Raw genomic sequence first — 21,571 nt, 5'->3', positions numbered from 1 at the left:
CCTGCTCCCTCCTCAGGCAGGGCCATCCCGTCCGTGCCCCTGCTCCCTCCTCAGGCACGGCCATCCCCTCCGAGCCCCTGCTCCCTGCCCGGGCACGGCCGTCCCGTCCGTGTCCCTGCTCCCTGCCCGGGCAGGGCCATCCCGGAACACACGGCACAGGGCTGTGGCTGTGTCCGGCAGTTCCTGAATATCTCCACTGAGGGAGACTCCACGGCCTCTCTGGGAAATCTGTTCCAGTGCTCAGTCACCTGCACAGAAAAGAAGTTCCTCCTCATATTCAGGTGGAACTTCATGTGTATCAGTTTCTGCCCATTGCCTCTTGTCCGGTTGGTTGGCACCACCAAGGCGATCCTGAATCCATCCTCTTGGCACCATTCCCACCTCTAGATACTTGTAGACATTGATGAGTTCCCCTCTCAGTCTCTTCTTGAGGATGAGCAGGCCCAGCTTCTTCCACCTCTTCTCGTGTAAGAGAGATGCTCCAATCCCATAACCATCTCTGCTGCCCTTGTGGACCTGCTCCAGGAGCTCCATGTCTCTCCTGAAGTGAGGAGCCCAGAACTTGACACAGCCCTCCAGGTGATGCTCTCCCTGGGGACCCCAGGATAGCTGTGTGCCCCGATGCTCTCCCCAGAGCAAGGACAGGAATGTGCTTCCTGAGGAGCAATAACGTGATTGCTCGTGTTTTTCAAATACGAAAGTTCAATTTTGAAAAACCATTTGAAATAGAGACAGAGTGTAATAAGTCTTTAATTAGGCAATTCATAAGAGATACTTCATTGTATAAAAATACTTCTTATATACAAAATAATGTGTGCATGTAAGTAGACAACATGCTGAAACACCAGCATCCATATCACTTCATCACACAAACTGATCATTCACACCAGTGTCATGAGAAGGACCAAAATATTTAATAGTTAAGTGCAAAAAAAGTCCCTGTGCTGAGTTACATTATCTCCCCAGTAAAGAATTTCTTTGCAATGTTTGTCAGGTACTGTTTTCTGTGTGTGCTCTGCCTTGGCAGCTCATTATATCTGTTTAGAAACCAGTGTAGTTGTGGTCATGGTCATCCTGCACAGCTGTCCCCTCTAACACATGAGGGACTCCAAAAACCCACTATAAAGCAACAGAACCACAGCAAAGAACATTAATTTTCTGCAAATTCTCTTCCACTGCCTTTTTAGTCAGAGGACCTTCCACTATTTTCCCAGTTTAGGGATAAAGCAGTCTTCATCAATGAACAAAACCACTTTGGTGCAGAAGAGATAATGCAGCGAATGGGTCTGTTTATCTCCACTGCTGAGCATGAGTCACTCCAGCACCACAGCTTTCTCCATTGCTTTTTGTGCTTCCAGTTGTAAAGCAGCGGCTGGTTTTCATTGTCACCAGGGAAGCACAGAAAGATACACAATTTACCTCCCTCTGAAGTGATTCAAAGAAAAGAGACTTGGAAAGAAATATGCTTAAATATTATTCAAGACACGAAATACAGTAGTTTAAATGATTACTTCCTTTCAATAGTTTTCACATATATGAATTTGGATTTGCTGCACAACAGCAAGTGTTTTATGCCTAAGATATAATTATAAAAGAGAAAAGACACAATCAGCATCTCTCCACTTTGAATTAAGGTCTTCAGTGAACCTTTTTTAGCTAGCATGATATGCAGAGACCTTACATTTCCTCACAAATTTGTTAAATGGATGAGATTATCATTAAAATTATGAGCTTTTGAGGTGGAATTAGAGAAAGTGTGCAACTTTACCTGGGTTTTAATAAACCATTAATCTCTTATATTCCCAGTTTTCATAAAAATACTTTAGAAAAAATTCTCTAAAAAACAAGTGGTATAAATGCTTTTCGATGCTTTGGGTAGGAGCTAAATTTTTTATGATAAAACTCATGACACAAAACAGCAGCCAGTGCCTGGTTAAAAAGAACATACATCACTACACACCACCATGTCACATTGTGCATTCCAAGTGTGATGCCCATAGAAACATATATGAGGAGCTCTGCAAAATAATGAGGGCAAGAGACACTCTCAAACCAGTCTCCAAAAGGCACACTGTGGCTCAGACTTACAACCTTTCCTGCAAGTAAACAGAAAGAAATTAACTGGGAAGATGCATTAAACAAACTCTTCTCACAATTACAGAACAATATGCTTATTAATCATCATAATCTTCTCACAATTATAGAACAATGTGCAGATTAATCATCATCATCCACCTCCATCTGATTTGACAGCTTTGCACTTAATGAAACAAGATGCCACCTCTGGCTGTGCAAACACAGAGCATGGAAACCATGTCTATCCTTAAGATGTTAGAAGATAGAGCTTCATCTAAAGTTTTACAGAACTATATATACAGACATACCACACCCTCTCCCCTCAGTTCAGCCATTCAAACAGCCTCATTTAATCTACACAGTACAGGAACTGAGAAACACTTGTGTTTAAGGTATTAGAAGCTACAGAAGCCTATCAACACAACCAGAAAAAAATACCTAAGTAAACATTTGATAGAAATGAAACATCTTACCTGATCTGCTTTTTCTAAGATTAGCTAGAATTGCAAGGCATCTGTGTTGGTGAAGAGAGGCCCAAATGTACATCATAACTCCTATAATGTGATACCAGCAGATGTGCACAGAAAGCTTTTCTCCTGAATGAAACATGTTTTATTAATATATGGCCAGGAAGTAACTTCCCAAGCATCATCTCAAAACACTATATAACATTTAGTGTTATAACATATATAATATCTCAAACAATATATATATATATAACATATATAACATCTCAAAACACTATATAACATTTTCTCAAATGTTATTGGCTTACAAAATTCTGGTAGTGAGCCTCTAATTCCTTGAAAGAGGCTTTGAAAGCCTGTCTCATTTGAGTGCCCAGGTAGTAGCTCATTTCCCTTGACTGCTCTATACTAAAATACCTAGTTATTAATCCAGCAGCTTGAAATACAGTGTGATGTACAACAACACATAATTGGTAGTCTAAGACCTCAATATTCAACACTGTTTGTAACTATGGTTGTCCTAATTAAACATGTTGTCATGGCTCAGGTCAACAGGCAAGCACACAGTTGTCTCTCTCACAGTAACACACATACATACCACCCCCTGCCCAACGTGGTTCAAAGTGCTTAAAAACTTCACCAAACTTTGTAATGACTGCCTCACAAAAATTAATCACAGGAGGAGTGCTACAGCCAGCTGATGGTTCGTCTGTGCAGGGGATTTAGCAGCTCAGTTGTGAGACCCAATGGAATGTGTTGGCAGAAACAAGTCATATAATTCAAATTTCTCATGTATTAATGGAAACATTACAGTACCAAGGGAAAGAAGACACTGCCCGAGTCAAGGCAGAGCAGTGGCAAGTTCTCCATGGAAAAAAAGGAGGTGGCCAAGACAGCCTTGCAGACTCAGCTTGTAGGAAAGCTTACAACAAAAAAACCTCCTCTTCAGTTTGAGAACTGAAGTTGTGTAGTGGCATTTGAGAGCTGGTACCTATTACTGTCCTTCACAAAGCATATGATCTATAGCCTTTAAGCAGATAACCATGAAAGTGTGTCCCTGTCTGTGTGTGTGTATAATGCTGGCTGATTGTATGATATACTGACATGTAATTACTTTGAACTATGCCAGGAAGTACTTTTATGTCTCATCAGTTAACACACTTCTCAAACAAGCAGCTCTCTGTGAAACCGTTTGCCACAATGGAAACAAATGAGAGCAAAACTGCATCTTTGATGATAACTAAGCAGGCACTTACCATTCCTGACATTAGTAGGCACTTGACACAGCACAGTTGAGCCAACAGCAATGTAGTAACCAAGTCCAAAGCAGTACTGCACAATATGAATGACACCACTGGAAAACACACTGGTCCAGAGGCATTCTGCAAGTCTTCGACAGCTATGCAGCCAAAGGAGCAAGAGAACCAGGAGTGCAGAGAAGTGCTCACTATCTGCTTACAGACAAAAACCAGCCACTTTGAAACAGACAGGAACAATTTAACCCTGACAGTGCTTAAAAAAGACTGTTCCCTTTCTCTCTTCCCACAGCAGAACTTTACCCTCATTTTAAATTAACTGGGAAAAATATTTGTACACGTGAGGCACTGCTGACAGAGCAAGATTTCTTCCAGAAGGTGCTAGTGGCCTTTTCTGTTAAAAGGACTGCTGAAAACCAGCATATCCATAAATATTTCTATCTTCAATAATGACAAAGGTATTTGGTGTACCATGAAAGTAATTTGGAGCATAGTTGAAAAGCAACCAATGAAGTAGCACTTGGATACAAATTCAGTGTCCAAGTTTTTTATTTATATGGCTACATTATAATATCTGGAATACTTGCCTGTGTCCTTGCTCTGAGAATCTCTGCCAAGAGCATGGTGCATGTCCTGAATCCATGATGGGAGTGACTCTCCAAGGAACTCAGCTCGGAAAAGACAGATCAGCAGGAATCCATTCCAGAGCACAGAAACCACATAAAAGTGAGTAAACCACCTGTGGGAACAAAAAAGGGTTTTTATTAATGTTCTCATCATTCCTTGAAAATGTAGCTGCAGGACATGCTTGTCTGATGGGGAGTACATTCCATTTTGGTGCCCACATCAAATGTCCAAGTAGAAAACTCAGGACTTCAGTGGTACCAAGCAGGAATAACCTTAACACATTTTATCCCAGTAAAATGTTGCCTGGAATAACCTAATTTAGCTTACCTTACTAACCATAGCTGCACTAAAGAGGAGACAGTATAATCCACACATTGCAAAAGTACTCCTCAAGGCTTACAACTAATTGTGATGTACATTTTCTTTATAATTTACACAACTCAAAGTACATTCAGATTAGTTTTCTCCTTATTTCCAAGCTGCTGCACCTCACAGCACTCCCACTTTTCTCAGTTCCAGTACATGCTAAAATTCATCAAAGGAACCCAGAAGTAATTACCCTGCTCTACATTAAAATATCTTGTCCTTCTGCAAATTCAAGGTCTGCAACAATCATATAGAAAAAAATCAGTGACCATCAACACTGCTGGGTGATTACAAGGCAAGACCACAAGTTTGTTTTTTTCTAAGAAAACAAAGAATCTCCCAACCCCTTAATGCACTTATAAAGGCATATTGTGTGTTACCAAAATGCAAGACATGACAGCCAAGGCAGGTAACTGAGCTGAGTTAAACAGCCTACAGCTATTTACAATATCCAGCTCAAACTAGGTGATCCAGTATTTCCTTTTGCTTTTAATTACAAATCCTACTGGCAGTGAAGAAAAATCAGGACATCTGGAAACATCTGCAAAGAGATAAATTATGTCCCATGGGAAGACGCTGATGGCCTTGACTTGACAATGTAACTACAGGTACAAAACTAGGATATAACTGTATAGTCAAGTGAAGACCATATTTCTGTTGAACATGCAAACTCTTCTCCTGGGGCAGTGAAGGGCTACAACACCCTTGCTTAGTGAAACAATGACCCCCCTGCCCAGAGCAGCTCAGGTATCTCTCAAGAGCACAAAAGAGATTGAGTCAGAATCACAGCAGCAGCAAGCATCCCTGCGTGCTCCAGAGCACCTCACCCTTTGGCAGCTGGCTTTCCCTATAGATTATGACTTCTCCTCAGTTCCTTCTCCTACAAAGCAGAAACTGCAACATTCTGTCTGCTGATTCGCAGCAGCAGAACTAAAATTTTACCTCCCTCGCTGTCTAAGACAAACAGAATTTGTACATCGATAAAAACTCACCATAACTTCCAAGTTTCAAGCTCTTTCCCTGAAGTCCTATTACTCAGTGGACTCATATCTTGTTGCTTGCCAGGAAACTTTCTCCACACATTGATTTTTGCTACCAGCACACAAACAAGCCCTGGCAACTTAAAAGAGACACACCCTTCGAGCTTTCAGCAATCCCAGTTACAGTGGGGATATATTTGACCTACAGATCAAACCAGCACTGCAGTAAGTACACGTGCCATCCCTCCTCAACAAGAGGAATTTTCACTATTTGCCAAACCAACCTGAAATGCAACACAACATTTTACAAGACAGAATGGCAAAGTTAAAAACAAGCCCAGGCTAGTGAAAACACAATGCTTGTCTGGAAACAAGACGCAGTTGAGGAGAATAGAAAACACCTCAGTGGCTACCTTCAAGATCTTCTCTATTCCTTCAGGGTAGAAGTGTTATGGATTCACTGACATTATTATGATTAACTAACAGAATTGCTTTGTACATATTGAGACCTTGAGACCAATTCCCTGAAAAAGCACATTCTTCAGACACCAATCTCCCTAAGAAGGGGTGTTGGGAAACTTCTGTTGGAGAAAGGTCAACTGAGACAAGAAGCTGCAGTACACAGTGATTAAGACAAAGCCTTTATGAATCCTTATTTTCACTCAGGGTACTGCACATTTTAAACACATCCCTGGGTATAGTCTGTATCATGAAGCCTGATAACCAAGATTGCAACCTTTCCATGAATAAGTTGCTATGTCACAAAACTTTTTTTTAACTTTTCATTTGAAAGCTTTGTATACAAAATGTGTCAGAGATTGTTACAATAGGGGAGATCAGATCTTCAGGCTAAGTAGCCTCCCAGTCCTGTCCTGCTGGCCTTGCAAGATCCTGTTTGGTTCTACATTCAAGTCAAAGACTAGTTCTAGTCATGAATCTCAGCTGATTAAAAAATAAGAAATCCCATAATATATAAAACCAGAAACATAAAAAGCTGTAAATGGGGATGGAGGGGGGACTGCCTCCTTTCATGATTTCATTAAACATCTATTAATTAATTAATTAAATTCATTTAATTACACATCTAAACATATATATATTTAATTTCGTTTCATCAAATGTCTGTTAAGGTGGATTTGGATAATGCAGTGGTTCTTTTGCCTTATCAGAGACTGTTCATGCGAGCCCTGGATTGGTGTGTCGCCATGCTGTTCTTGGCCACATTTCAAAAAGAAACCTTGAAGGGAGAAGACTGCAAACTGGTGTAAGACAGTCAACCTGCAGCATATTGCACAGTGACATTTACTCAGGATTCCACGTTCCCAGGTACCTGACCTGAGTCTTGCAGGGAGGCTTGTTTTGGAGACCTCGCATGGGACTGGGATTCAAGGGATTAGGTTTTTGTTCCGATTTGGAGCACATGGATTCTGTATGACCGCTCGCAGTCTCTACGCTCCTCGGTTCCCCATCTGCAGAACCAGAGTAACGCTTCGCAACAAAGGTGAGCCCACCTCTATAAAACCCCGCCGTGCTCTCGGCGTGCGCTGTTTGTTCACTGCCGCGACCTCCGGCTGCGGTACCTGAGACACGCACCCGGTACCCGAGACAGACGCGCACCGGTACCCGAGACAGACACGCACCCGGTACCCGAGACAGACGCGCACCCGGTACCCGAGACGCGCATCAGGTACCTGAGACAGACACGCACCCGGTACCCGAGACAGACGCGCACCCGGTACCCGAGACAGACGCGCACCGGTACCCGAGACAGACGCGCAGCCGGTACCCGAGACAGACGCGCACCGGTACCCGAGACAGACGCGCAGCCGGTACCCGAGACGCGGCCATCGCTGCGCGCCGCCACAGCGGCAGGACCGGGCCTCACCTCTTGGGCACCTGCAGGAGCCGCAGCCAGCCCGGGAGCTGCCCGCACCCGCGCTTCGTCTTCCCGTAGCGAATGAGGTCCTGGAAGAGGCCGGAGATCACCAGGCCAGCGCCACCGGGCCGCGGCGCCGGGGCCCGCCGGTGCAGCAGCAGCGCCGCCAGGAAGGCGGCAGCCAGCAGCGACCAGGAGGCGGCCAGCGCCGCCAGCATCGCCCCGGCCCCGCTCCGCCCCGCCCCGTTCCGTTCCGCTCCGCCCCGGCCCCAGCCCCGTTCCGCTCCGCCCCGACGGCGGCGCTGTCCCTTCCGCTTCCCGTTCTCGGGAAGAGCGGGGCCCCTGGAGGCCGAGCGGCGCTGCGGAGCCCGGCCGGTGCCCGCTGTCCCTGCCCCCGCCCCCAGAGCAGCGCCGGGCCGTGTTGTCTGTCCGGGCTTCAGCAAAGCTTGAGACGCCGTTCCGCGCCGTAGTCTCCTGGAAAAGCTGGGAGCCCGCGGCTTGGACAGCTGTACCCATCGCTGGGTTAAGAACTGGCTGCGTGACAGGCCCAGAGCGTGGTGGTGAATGATGCTGCATCCAGCTGGCAGCTGGTCTCCAGTGGTGTTCCCCAAGGCTCCGTATTGAGCACAGTCCTGTTTAATATCATCATTATTGTTTATCTGTATGAGGGAGTCGAGTGTAAATTCATGGATAAAGCCAAATGGGTGATAGAGTTGATCTGCTGGAGGGCAGGAAGGCTCTGCAGAGGGATCTGGACAGGCTGGATCAATGGGCTAGGACCAGAAGTGTGAGGTTCAACAAGGCCAAGTGGTGGATGGAGCACCTGTGTCACAACGCAGTGACCCTTGCAGTACTGCAGGCTGAGGGAAGAGTGTCTGGAAAGCTGCCCAGCAGAAAAGGACCTGGGGGTGCTGGTCAGCAGCAGCTGAACATGAGCCAGATGTGCCCAGGTGGCCAAGAAGGCCAATGGCACCCTGGCCTGTATCAGCAACAGTGTGGCCAGCAGGGTGATGTACTCAACTTCTTGGCACTTGAATAATCTTCCAAATTTATCTAACCCAGTGCCTTGGAGGTGCAGCTCTCCTGGAGGTCAGTGAACAACAAATATTTAATATCAAATAACTCTTTAATGAGCTAAGCTTTAAGGAATGAAGACCAGGAATCTTCTAGGTGTGGGTACAAATGTATGAGGCACTATTTCTACGTGGCAAGCTGTGTTGCTAGCTGTGGTGTGTTGCCTGCAGTGTTACTAGCAGCAAAGCCAGGCAAAGAGGGTTTAGTAGACATGGTCCCACACTTGTTCTGCACTCTACCAGAACACATAGGTGGGAAAGGAGAGAGAATTAGTGTTTGAGAAAATTGCAGCTGTAACAGGTAGAACAGGTCTCTTTTAATATCTTAACAATCACCTTCAGCATGGATGTCACATGGATTTCCTATGGGGCAAATAAGAGCCACAGCATGAATGCTGTGCCCATGGACTAACCCATGGCAGTGATCATGTGCAGAAGCTTCAAGGAAAGTGCTGTGGTACAATGTTTTGGCCAACACTTAATCAGAAATTACTTTAACCTACTTTGAAAGGGTTGCAGAGTCTACCTTTTAGCAACACTTCCCCAAGTTCCATAGTGTCCCTTCAAGTTATTGTCACGGCTATAATAATGGTAAAACCTACAGGTGTAGGTGGCAGATTTAATGGTGAAAGAATTACAACGATTTGTGTTTATGCTTGAATCCTTCCTTTGCTTGTGGGTGCTGGCCCTTATAATGCAGAGCAGATTTAAATTACACAGGGAGATGCTAGACTCCAGATGGGTCATTTGGAAAAGCTGGTGGTCTGCAGAGGGCTGTGGAGTTGCATCCCTGAGGCTTTCTTGACCACATAGTCAGTGCTTCCTGGATGTCCAAAGCACCCTCCATGTCAGCTGGCTCCAGCCATGGCTGTTGCTACAGGAAAGTGGGATCCAACCTCCAGTGTGGTCAGCTTGTGGGCTATTTCTTCAGATTTCAGATAATTGGAGGAAGAAGGGAAGGAGTACAGCTGTGTGGCTGGGAAATTGTTTGAAGGGAAGAGGAATCAGTAGTTGGTTGTCTTAAATACTGCCTGCATTTATAATTTCAGGCTAAACTGAGATGAAGGTATAAGTTCTACACTGCTGCTGCTCATATTGTATAAATAGTTCGCACAGCAGTAAGAGAGAGCCCTTCTTTCTAGGATTTTTTTCCCAGTGCTGTACAATTGTGGCTAATTGTGTGACACCATGTGCGGTGACGATTTCCACCCTTTTTAGGCGAGTAACTCCCTCTAGGTGGCACCAGCACTCTTCGGTTCTCCGAAACCCGCCCGCCCTGCGCTGGGCTCCGGCTCCTGCTGCCCGGAGTGCCCCGAGCATTCCTCCGGCATCCTCCCAGCATCCTCCCAGCAGCAGCGCTGCGGGGCTCCCACCTCGCAGCCTCTCCTCGCCTTAGCTGTCTGGAACAGTTGATTTTTGCATCCGTAGGCTTTGAACTTCGACAATTGCCGTTGTTTGTGGTTGCTTGTTGGCTTTCTGTGCCAAATACTTGTTCTCAGCACCGTGACACTGATTCCATCTTGATGGGTGGAGTTCAACTTACCTAACTTTATTCATCTGAAAATTAGGTAAATAGATGAAACTGTTTGTGTGGGTTCCTGATATAACTGATGGAGACAGGTTTTTTCTTCTTGAGCATGGATGTCTCAGTGTTGAGCTGTATTGTCTTCCCTGCTGAAGATCCGCTTGAGGGAAAGCGAATCTTAGAGGATCCAAATAAAAATGGGTAGAAATTATTGATGCTCTGTAAATGTGACTGCTTTGTGTTTCCCGCCTGTTAAAGGAGACCTACCCAGACAGTTTATAAGTTTCTGTGAAACATCACTTACAACAAAACTTACTAGGTTTTAGTATATGGAGAATGGAGAGAAAGCCTGGAAAGATGGTGTGCAAAAGCAGAGAAGGAGGATCAAGGCTTGGCTGAACCATATAGGAAAAGCTGGAGAGGTCAGACAAGAGCTCAAATTTCTGTGTCACAAAGCTGGACTTGTGTGGGCCACTGTGGACCATAATGTCTGATAGAGCTTCATGGAAATGCTTGTAGGGTGTGGGACGGGGAAGCTCTGCTTTGGAGATTTTCAACTCAGGCCATCATATTATTCAAAGGAATTTGTCTGCATGAGGGACAAAAATCAGCATCATTTACTGGCCAGCCCACAACAGATTTCACTGCAATTCCAGACTTACTAGACTTACCCACATATATTATAGTGATTTTGATTTTTTTTTTGTTTTGTTTCTAAGGGAGAATAGGGAAATTATTCAGTTACTCAGATACTTTTTGCTGGTTGCTTTGCTCAGACTTTTCTTTCCAACAAATTTTTTTGTTTGCCAATGAAGCTCAAAAACTTTAGCTTCAGTTAGGTTTCTTGGTAATCTCTGAGACAGGATTCAACGTGAATTTAGCTCAAAGACAACCCTGAAAGTAGAATTAGAGGCCACAGTCTTTCAGACTTGTATCAAAATGCTTAAAGCCAGTACAGGTGAGAATTTTAAAATCTAGACACTTATTTATAGGATATAATGATCTGTATTTAGTTGGTTGGTACTAGTGGGTCTAAAAACCTTAGCTGTCAAAACATTCTTTGATTCAACTAATTAACACAATGGGCTAAAGTCATACATTTCTGTAATTTGTGGGCAAGTAAACCAAGAAAGCATCAGATTGCTGCATTTTGAAGTTTAAAATGCTAGCCTAAGTCTACTGGTTTTGGTCACTGGCAGAATATACTGAGATGCTGTGGCCAGGAAAACATAAATTGTAGATCACATAAAAAGCTCACTTAGAGATGTGAGAAACACTGAAATGCACTTCTCCTATTCAAGGGATGACTATGTGCCCTTGGCTTTCAAATTAAAAAATGTGAGTGTTTCCACTAGCTGATAGAAAGCAGGAGTCAGTCTCTGATAAGATGAGAGCTCCTGTTCAGGATTGGTGCCGTAGTTCTGGGATAAACACTGTTATATTTGCATAGATCTTCATTCATAATTCATGCACAGGAATCCATAGACTTCAAGGTGTGACTTCTACATGTCTGAGAGCCATGATACTAAGATACTTGATTTATTCACCATTCAGCTATATTATTTGCTGAGTTTTCACCAAACACAGCTAGCCAGTATCTTGCCAATGTGGTCAACTTGGAATCTGAGGCAGTTTGGAGTTTCACCCTGGGAATAAAAGCAGCTTTATTCAGCCTATATGATACAGTTTTGATCTCAGATTGGTAATGTGCTGTGAAGGCTAAGTCTGGGCAAATTGTTGTTTGCTATATGAACTGGCATTTGGATTTTTGAGAAACTATCATTATCTAAGGAAGTTTGTAAGGGAGAAAACTACCTAAAGCTCATAATTATCACTTGAATTATCTTGATTTTCAATATAGCTTAATTTAAAGTAAATACAACTTTACGTAAGGTTATAAGTAAGTTATGGTGAAAATGAGAGCAGGGAAGATAAGTTAAAATTCTCAGGAATGACTCTTAATAATTTCTTTGTCAAAGGGCACTGATCCATGTTACAACCACAGGGCTTGACAGGGGCAGAATTAAGGCTCTAAGAGTAGCAAATGATTATCTAACTCTGTACAAAAATCCTCAAAGGACATACCTGTCTCTGTCTTTTCTATATTTTATAGTTATTTAGAAATCTGCCAGAAGATATTTGCTTGCAGAATGACCAGGATTTTCTGGAATAGACAGATTGCATTCAGGCATGGGTTCAAAAGAAAAAGTTTTGAGATTCTTTTTGAAACTTTCAGACTCAAAAAATGCCCGCCAAAAGAGAAAGACCAAGGCTGATAAAAGTAATGGAGGGCAGTTAGCTGTCTCAGGGATATCAGCTGAAGAAGGAAAGCTCTAAATAGACTTGGCAGGCAATGAGAAAGGTAATAACAACATTTATAGCTCACAATCAAGAAGACTCAAAATTCCCTCAAGGAAACACTGACCATTTCTGTGCTGCTTTATACACTCTATGGAAATGGATGACATTTTAGTGAGCTTTTCCTATACCCTCTGGGACTGTGAATGAAAAGTATTTTAATGTTGGTACCTGTTTAGTAAAAATAATCACAGAAACAGAAGGAATTTTCGGACATAGGTCCTGTTCTCTGGGGTGGCAGATGTTCCAGTCTATATATGAAATCATGAGCAGGAGCAGGACCCACATTTGTCATGGACTATGAGAATGATGTTACTGAGCAGCAGAAGCACCTTATCCACTGGGCATTATCTGGAGTGGGTGCCTCTCCCTTGCATGGGAGCTAAAGGAAGTGGCTGTGTCCCAGGGATACCACCTGCTGTAAAAAGGAAACATTAGGTTTGAAAATGCCAAGCTGCTGCCCTGCTCCAGAATGCAGATGTGTCATTTTCCCTATGTTATCAGTGCTCTGCCATAGCAAAGTCATAGTTTGAATTCATGCATGTGCTCATACTTACTGGTGATCCTGTCTTGGGAAAGATGCAGAGACTCAATGAACCCTTACTGTCTGTGACCTGTGACTAGAAAGAAATTCAGGTTTTCAACTACTAAGCACAGTTAACAGCTGTAAAAACAGCTGTAGAAAATAATTTGTGTTGCTAAAGGTAAACATGTCACAAGGGAAATGAAAGCTGTTGATGAATATTCAAATTTTTTTTCATTTATCCTTATTGTATAAATATAATATGGGCAAATTAACTCTTCCTGATTAACTAATTTAGTGTAATATTGGAAAGACAATTTAACATCTTTGCTTTCTTATTAATGCCACATTGCTACAGAGGGCAAAAAAGATGCAAGCTCTGTTCTAACAGTATATTTTTTATGCTTGGAACTGCTAAGTTACCTTAGCAGGACTTGATCCTAACTACATCTGAGCTCAGCCTTTCAGCCTGATGTGGTAAATGAGACAAACCTAGTGCTGGCTTTGCAGGATTTTCAAGTGAAAGTGCAAGAGAATGGGATTTTATTCAAAGGAAATCAGTTTCATCTGTAGCTTTTGTTACAAATCCCAGTCTAGTTTTGAATGAAATCTGGACTGAGAAGAGAATCAGTTCCACTTTAGTTCACACATCTTCTTTTATTCTGTCAAACCCTTTGCTGTGTACTTCTTCCCTTGCTGGCATGTGCTTAAGTTTTGTACTCCTTTTTGCCAGCTGTTTGATTAATTTTTGTCTTGTCTTGCTTTTCTAATTCTTTTTTTTTTCAGTAATAGATTTTTAAAGGAATTTTTTTCCTTGTTGTGCTTACTGACTGAAAATCTCTAGTAAATATTCATCAAGAAAGTGTTACGTTAGTAATTTTCTCAATAAATATTTATTAGAGCCTTAACACAACAAAGGCCTGTAGAATTGTGATAAATACTGGCTTCAGCTGAGAGAGAAACAGTGCCTGAAGAGCAGTGCATGCTGCAAGCATGTTCAGATGCATCCAATCATTGACAAATATCTGGTGATTTTTAGGTAGGAGAGCTGAGATTTTCTTTCCTACCAGGTCTGTCATACACTTGGTGGCACAGGATTAGCTTCTGAGCTGGGGACACAAAATTAAGAGGCAAATAATTTAAAATGGCAACAGCAAACCAGAGGAGCTGGGGGCTGGCATTGGTTTTAAAGCACTTTTGAAAATACTCTGTAGCTTCTCCCAGTGGAAACAGTCTTCTGGATTTGATAGATATGTGAGAAGCCAGAGGGGCTTCTTGTTATACAGCTAGACAAGCATGTTGGTGTCCGCTTCATTGGCATCTGTGAGTATGACTGGAAAAAAATTTAAAATTAACCCTGGAAGTGTTAAGGCAAATGAAAGGTCATTCACAAGTTAATTACTGTGTAGTGCCTTACCTGTGTATTTGCACTGACACATGCTGCTCTGCTGCTCTCTGAACTAAGGGCTAGAAAAATAAACAGTTCTGAGTGGGTAGATATGACTGAGGCAGGGGGGTCTCTGAGATAAATAATCCCAGCCCCTGTGCTCAGATGCTATGAGCAGCTTTGGCCAAAGGCAGGACTTGCTTGCCAGCCCCATTGTGTTGATTCATCTCGGTTCAGCAGCTGAGACAGCAGTTAATAAACATTCTTATTGTCTGGACTCAAAACAAGCTGGGGTCACATGGGGCTGGCACTATTAGCTAGGAGGAGATGCAAGCTCTGCTCTCCAGACTGCTGTTTTCGTGGCTGTTTTAATGAAATCTTATCCTGACAGGTTTCAAACCCCTTGGACTGAGAGAAACAAGATGACTGTCAGAGCAATAGGGATGTATTATTTGCATGTGCTTCTGGTCTTTGTGCCAGGAGCACAGCAATGTGCCAGGAACTCAGAGCAATGTGCTTTACCCATAGCTCTGCTGAGCTTTGCACACAGAATACTATTCCTGCTGAAATCACTCCTGAAGCAGCTAGAGAAGGGAGAGAGAGAGAGGTGAAAACCACAGTGATTTGTACCACTATGTAAACAGTTTAGGTTTTCCTTTCCAACTGTGCAGCCCGTGGGTGTGAGGAGAAATACAGCCAGATCATCAAACCTTCTAGGCTAGCTTGTCTGAGCCAGTGCTCAGCGTAGACAGGGCACAGGACAGTAAGTGATGAACACCTCTCCTTAACTGCCACTCGTTTACACCATGTCAGAGGGGTAGAAGTGGCCCTGTCTACTCTGTCACTGGCAGGGATGTAGGGATGTCAGCACTAGGCATCCTGCATGGTGGGTGTGGGCTTGATGGGCTGGCCTCAGAAAGTGTGCAAATGCTGCTGGCCAAGAGGACAGACCGTGGCCTGTCAGAGCTCTAGCTGGGCAGGAGAGTTCCTTGCTCAGTTCCTTGTTCCCTGATTCCTTTAAATTCCATCATCTTGCAACTCACTTAGGTCTTATTTCAGGAGTCTCTCCCTATTCAGCAAGGAATTAAATACAACCTTCAGTGGCTTTGCTGAACAGGATAGAGTTAAGCTCAGGACCTTCCTAATATTTATTAGCATAATGGTCAGAGGTCTGACTGTCATGAGCAGTGTATGTAAGAGCTGTGAATGCCCACTGAATGTCCAGCCTGCTGCCTGTCAATCCTGCTGCTGCATTTTGTTGTGACCACCAGTGCAACAGTCATGCAGAGCCCGTCTGCTTGCCCTCAGCCCCTGCCTGACCAGGTGTCTGGAGATGGCAGCATTTGCTGCTTCCCACCTCTGCAAAAGTCATTTTTAGTAGTATCTCATCTGCCTTCCAGTTCTTAGTGATCAGAGGGCCTGTTGGAAACTTTTGGACTCAGCACTTACCATCAAGATTGCCTGTCGTTGAATTCAACTCCTGATCTGCTCATAATCTCCCTGAAAATCCATCCTGGCTGAGGAAACAGTTTTTAATTTCACTCCAATACAGAGAGTTTTAGTCTGCTAAATTCCCTAGTTCACCTCCAAATTGAACCAACAGCTTTCATCTGGCTTTAGGATTTAAGGAAAAGCATAGATTAATTCCCAGTGACCCATGCTGAAGCGATGTAGTGGAGAGGCAGTTTCAGTGTTTGTCACACCTAAAAATGCAATGACAGTGGATGGTTTTCTCTGCTCAGTTCCTTTCTTTTGCATGCAGCAGTTGTTTCCACTTAGATCTAAAGAGACTTGGAAAGTGATCTGATGAATTAGAAGACACTACTTTGGAGGAAATGAAAATAAATCTTTGCAGCTCTCTGTTGCTTCCTCAAGCCTTTCTGTGACTAGTACTAAGCTGTTATTGTACAGGATTTTTGAGATGCCAGGGAAGGAAAAACAAAGGGATTTGTGTGCAGCACGAAGTTTTCCACCCTGGGGTTTTGGATTCCTGTTTGTGGGGCTGACACGGAGCTATCCTGCTGCGGTCCCCAGCAGCAGCCCGGAGCTGCTGCCCACGGAGGGGCTGCTCTCACCTTGCAGGAGCCCCAGGCTGGTGTGCTCCCAGAAAAACAGATGAGGATTCTTTCTTCATTTTGTGATGGAAATGAAGAACAGGCATACAACTCAGGAAGTAATAGCTCTGCTATTGGAAATCATATGTGGCTGGTGAGTCCTGCAGCCAGGCTGGCCTGCATGGGACCACATTGTGCTAGTCTGAACATGCCATGCTACTGTAGCTTTTTAATGTGTGTCCTTCCAGAAATTTCCCTCTCTCTCTCTTCATGCCTCTTTTTTTCTTCTTTTTTCTTCCTTTTTTTATCCCTTGCAGCTATACAGGAAATGTTTTGGAAGGGAGAGTCAAGAGACTTAAGTCTGGAATTTTTATGTACACCAGAAACTTAAATGTGTGGTTCAAGCTGATAAACTCACCACACCTCTTTCTGTTTTCTTTATAGACTTATTACAAATATCTGGCTTGGAACCTTGATTTATGGTCTGAACAAAAGGAATATAGATGGTAGAGACATGAAAAGATAAATCTCTGGAGGGGACATAAAAGAGTTTGTTCAACTTTTGGATTGTTTCTTAATGAAACAGAATAACAGAAAAGATCAGAACACTAATTTTTAAAATATTTGTGTTTAAGGAAGCTGTTGAACATTGGTGATGCCGCATATAAAATATCACCTCTATTGTTTTATGCCTGAGTTGAAATTGCCTATAGAGTGCAGCCCTGAGTTTCTCATAGCATCACAGTTTGTATTGCTCTCAACTGGAAGTTTTTACAAAAAAGCACCAGCAAGCACAGAGAGCTTATGGGGTATTTATAAACCAGAGCTGACCAAAATTTCCCAATAGTGCATTTAGGAGCCCTTTTTTGATTAATTTCCTATGGAATGTTTTGTGAAATTATGTATATTGCCATGATGCTTAATTGAGAAAAGAATAAATTGATAATTTCTGTTTATCTTTTATTTTTCCTGTATATGGTATTTTAAATAATTCTAATCAAAACGAGTCTTTGTGACTTCAGTTTTGACATCCATAAACTCAAAGTCTCTGTGGACATAAAGGACACCTTCATCGCCAGTAAAGACATGAGATTTCCATGAAAGTTTGACCTAGAACAACTTTTAGGGTAAAAAAAAAAGGACATTTACGCTTGACTTACAAATTTTCAGCAGTGGAGAATTCCCACAAATTTTGGTAAGTTTTTCCAGTGATTAGTTATCCTTACAGCCAAAGAGCTTGCACTTTTATTTCTAAACTGAATTTGTGTGGCTTCAACTTCTCACTCTATGGACTTACTATACCTTGGTCTCCTACAGATGAAAATATCCAGCTTGTAGGCTCAACACATGTGCGTGCACCTATGATCAAATCATCTCTGTTCTGATTTTTTAATTTAAATAAGAACTACCACTGGTATCTGTCCATGAAAGACATATGTCCTTTATGGCTGTCCTTTGAATCTCTTTAGCTGAGCAGGATTCCTCCTTGACTGCAGGCACCAGAATGAATCCCACTGCTCTGGCAGCAATTTAATCCACGAAACATAAAGAAGAAATCTAACCTTCCTACTCAGTATCTATTATATGACCGAGAAATGCACAGGGCATCCTGTTGCAAGAGAACTTTAATCAGTACTTTATATATACCTGAATACAGTCTAGTTTGAATGACAGTCTGTTCATTTGGTCCACCTAATTGTCTTTGAAACCTCAAAGATTTTGCATGTCAAAATCATATGGCACTGAAACTGCACGAGGATAATTTTGTGAAGTCAGCAGGTTTCTACTGTGTTCACATAACCATATGATGTTCTAGATCCACTTTGAGGTTTTTTTTTTGCCTAGATTGGAACGCTTTGCCTTTGGAAAAGGGGATTTTAGAAAGCAGAGATTCATATAATACGCTGACTCAAGCTAACATTATGAAAAGATGGGTGCTCTAAATTTATATAGTTCAGCATCTAATTGCCCAGATAAACAAATTAAGATTTACTTTCCACTGTGAAGCTAAAAGATCTGGGATGAGGAACTCACTTGCAGGTTCAGCCTGTCCTCATGTCACTGGTAAGTGACAGTTACTGGCCTTTAATGGTCACTGAGTGTCCCATGTGAAAGGAACCATTGAATCTTACAACTACAGGTAGCCACACCATGGTACTGCCACCCTGGCTGCTCTTAGCAGCACTTTTCCCAAGGACTGAATAAGTGTTCCAGGGCCAAAATAACTGCAGAGACAAACCTACCCACCCATTCATCCCCATCAGGATGTCTACCAGAAAAAGAAATGAGGCACCTCATCAGGAACAGGTGGGGAATTTATGCTGCTCCTAGCCAAGCTGTCATTCCCCTGTGGCTAAATAAGATATTTAGCTCCCAGCTCTTTCAAGAACACTAAATTAACTTAAAAAAAAATCAGGTCTGTATCCAAATGTAAACAGATTACCTCTGGACCCTAACAAATGAGATTGCAGCAAAGAATTATATAATTCTCACATTTGACCTCCAGTCAATGCAAACCTTCAAGAGCAGCCTCGTCTTTATGGGGATCTATTCCAAGCTTTAAAGCATCCATGGCTCTGGTTTTGTCATGAGCACATAGTAAATGTGTCTAAACATAGCTACTGTGAATGTCTGGAAGTTACCAGCGGAGGCAGAAGCAGCTAATTGAATACAGCACCAGCAGGCATAATGAATGTGCCTTGATTTTAATGTTATGTGGAAGATTTAATATTCAAGTGACTACATTAGTATTAATTGCATTGCTTATTCTGAAAATGAAAAAGGTAAAGAATCACTAAAATTACTGTGTTAATTCAACTCAAATGAGGGGATTAAAGGTAGAGGGAAAAATGAAAACAAAGCATTACCAGATCCTTTTACTCACTTCATTTGGTAAACAAGATCTTTCTGTTCAACTCAAAAGAAATATTGATAATTGTAATGTATTATGCGCTGAGTGAGTATTTTCCACTGCAACAATTATTTTCACTTAGCACGTTAATGTTGACAGAAAAAGTCCAAAGGCACCCTTGTGACTTTACCAGCATGTCATAACAAAATGAAGGCTTAACCTGTTTCTGAAGGATTGACTTTCAAGCAGGAAACTGGGCTATTTTGGAAACTTAGCTAATGACACTGTTATTTTTTCTCCTGAGTGATAAGGTTGATGGATACATACCATTTGTATTTTGCTTAATCCTTTTTCTCCCATGCTCAGGACTATCACTTACACCATAGTGCTGATCAATCAATGTATATTAGTATCTAGCTCTATGGACAAATGCTCTTGCTCTGTCGTTTGCAGCTGTAAATTTATTTTGACAGAATCATCTGACACATGGTATGCTTTTTCTCCTTTGGAGAACTGTAAAGAATAAAATTTTCAGAGGGACCTAGTATAATTTGGTTACCAAATCTTAGTGAAATCCTAGGGGTACGAAGTGCCTGTGTGCTCCAGCAGTCCTGGACAATGCAGCCAAAGGCTGATAGGATCTTCCTTATGCTCCAGAATATTGTCACAGTAAAATTAATGGGATAGATGAAGCTTCTATAAAATATGGAGATGTAAAGGGCAATAAATATACACATTTATGAGATTTAGAAAGGGTACTAATAACAGTAGCTACCACAGGTGTTCAGATGTTCTGATTTTTTCCCTAAGGTGAATGTTTTCAAGCTAGCTCACCAAAATAAACTCTTTCAGCAAGCACACCGTAAAGGATATATTTGGATTACAGAGCTCTGCAGTATCAGTGCTTGGCTTCCTTATGGAATTTAAAATACATTTTAACTGATGCTGAAGAATTTCCAGTTGAAGAGAAGAGATGCTCAATAAAAACATGATTTTACCATCACCCGACACTTCTGCAAGGTCACGAGGGCAGATAAACAACTTCCTGCAGCTGTGGCTACATCTGGCACACGACTGAGGCAGAGAGCGTGCTTCACAAAGATAAACATATCAGGTTGTATCTCCATAGTCTCCTACACTTCTGGATAAAGCTTGGGGAACTGAACTTGGCCCTGCAGTGCCAGCAGTAATTAATATTTGAAACTGCTTTGCCACTAATTAAGCAAAACAGCCCTGCAGTAAGTTTGACGCCCCCACTCCAATACTGTGTGGTGATTGTGGGTACCTTGCTGCCCCTGAAGCCCCACTGTTTTTTCTCACCTGGAGACTGTAGCCTCAGGGGTAGAGAGCTGAAAAGGAAGAAATGACCTGTGGATGTGTGCGTGGTCTGTGGGTGGGTGGTGTGTGAGAGCCAGGTAGCAGATCTGCTCCCAAAATTGTCACATAAATAATCTGTGCGCTGGGGGACGAGTTCCTCATGGCCTTAGGCTTGGGTATGCTGCTGTGTTCCCAAGACGCATTGATTAGCCATTTTTAGAAGATAGTATCTCTGTGGATTGCTTGATACAGTAGGCTTGGTTGAAGAGGATTTCTAACCTATTGTGACCCAGGTGGCTGCCTTTTTCCTCAGAGGCTGTCATGGTACTTTTGGGCGTAGGGTGGGGTAGCTTTTATTTCCTATCTGAGCAAACTGAAATCCATAAATGATTGTCGACTGATCCCAGATTGAAACTTTTTGGCATATTCAATGACACAAGCTGAGTTAGCTTTAACCTGAATAGTAGTAGGTGGAAGGAATTAATGACATTTTGCATGGTTTTTGTATTTGGATAGTGGAATGATGTTGCACAGCTGGATTTACCTTGTAGCTCCTTAGGCAAATTCTATGTGGGTGCCTCTGCATGTTTCTGGAGGGAAATCCAGTCCTGGAAAGGTGCCTTCCTTTTTCCCTGGGCTATCCCAGGAACCCAGTTGTCCACATAGAGCAATCCAGACCCTCCTCTGAAGCAGGAGAGGAATAGACCATTGTCCTCTCTGCTGAGGCTGGGCACCTTGTGGAATAGGGAAAGTGATCTGAAAGGGAAGGGTAGGCAGTACCCAGCATTTTTATTATTTTATATATCATATTACATTTTGGTTATTGGTTAAATAG

General features: G+C 42.7%; 1 protein-coding gene across 1 annotated transcript; it reads right to left on the bottom strand.

The window, feature by feature from the left end:
• Nucleotides 1-753: 753 nt before the first annotated feature.
• SRD5A3 (steroid 5 alpha-reductase 3) lies at nucleotides 754-7,869 on the bottom strand. The gene is made up of 5 exons (XM_084203977.1): nucleotides 7,658-7,869; nucleotides 4,383-4,538; nucleotides 3,800-3,990; nucleotides 2,550-2,672; nucleotides 754-2,096 (listed from the first exon to the last, which is right to left on the bottom strand). The coding sequence occupies exons 1-5, from the start codon at nucleotides 7,864-7,866 to the stop codon at nucleotides 1,837-1,839; spliced, it is 939 nt and encodes a 312-aa protein (XP_084060103.1). The 5' UTR covers nucleotides 7,867-7,869; the 3' UTR covers nucleotides 754-1,836.
• Between the last annotated feature and the right edge of the window lie 13,702 nt (nucleotides 7,870-21,571).

The sequence above is a fragment of the Fringilla coelebs genome (genome assembly GCF_963513975.1).
Source record: "Fringilla coelebs genome assembly, chromosome: 4".
Classification (NCBI taxonomy): domain Eukaryota; kingdom Metazoa; phylum Chordata; class Aves; order Passeriformes; family Fringillidae; genus Fringilla; species Fringilla coelebs.
The sequence above is the reverse complement of the archived record's forward strand: the minus strand, read 5'-3'. Positions and strand labels throughout refer to the sequence as shown.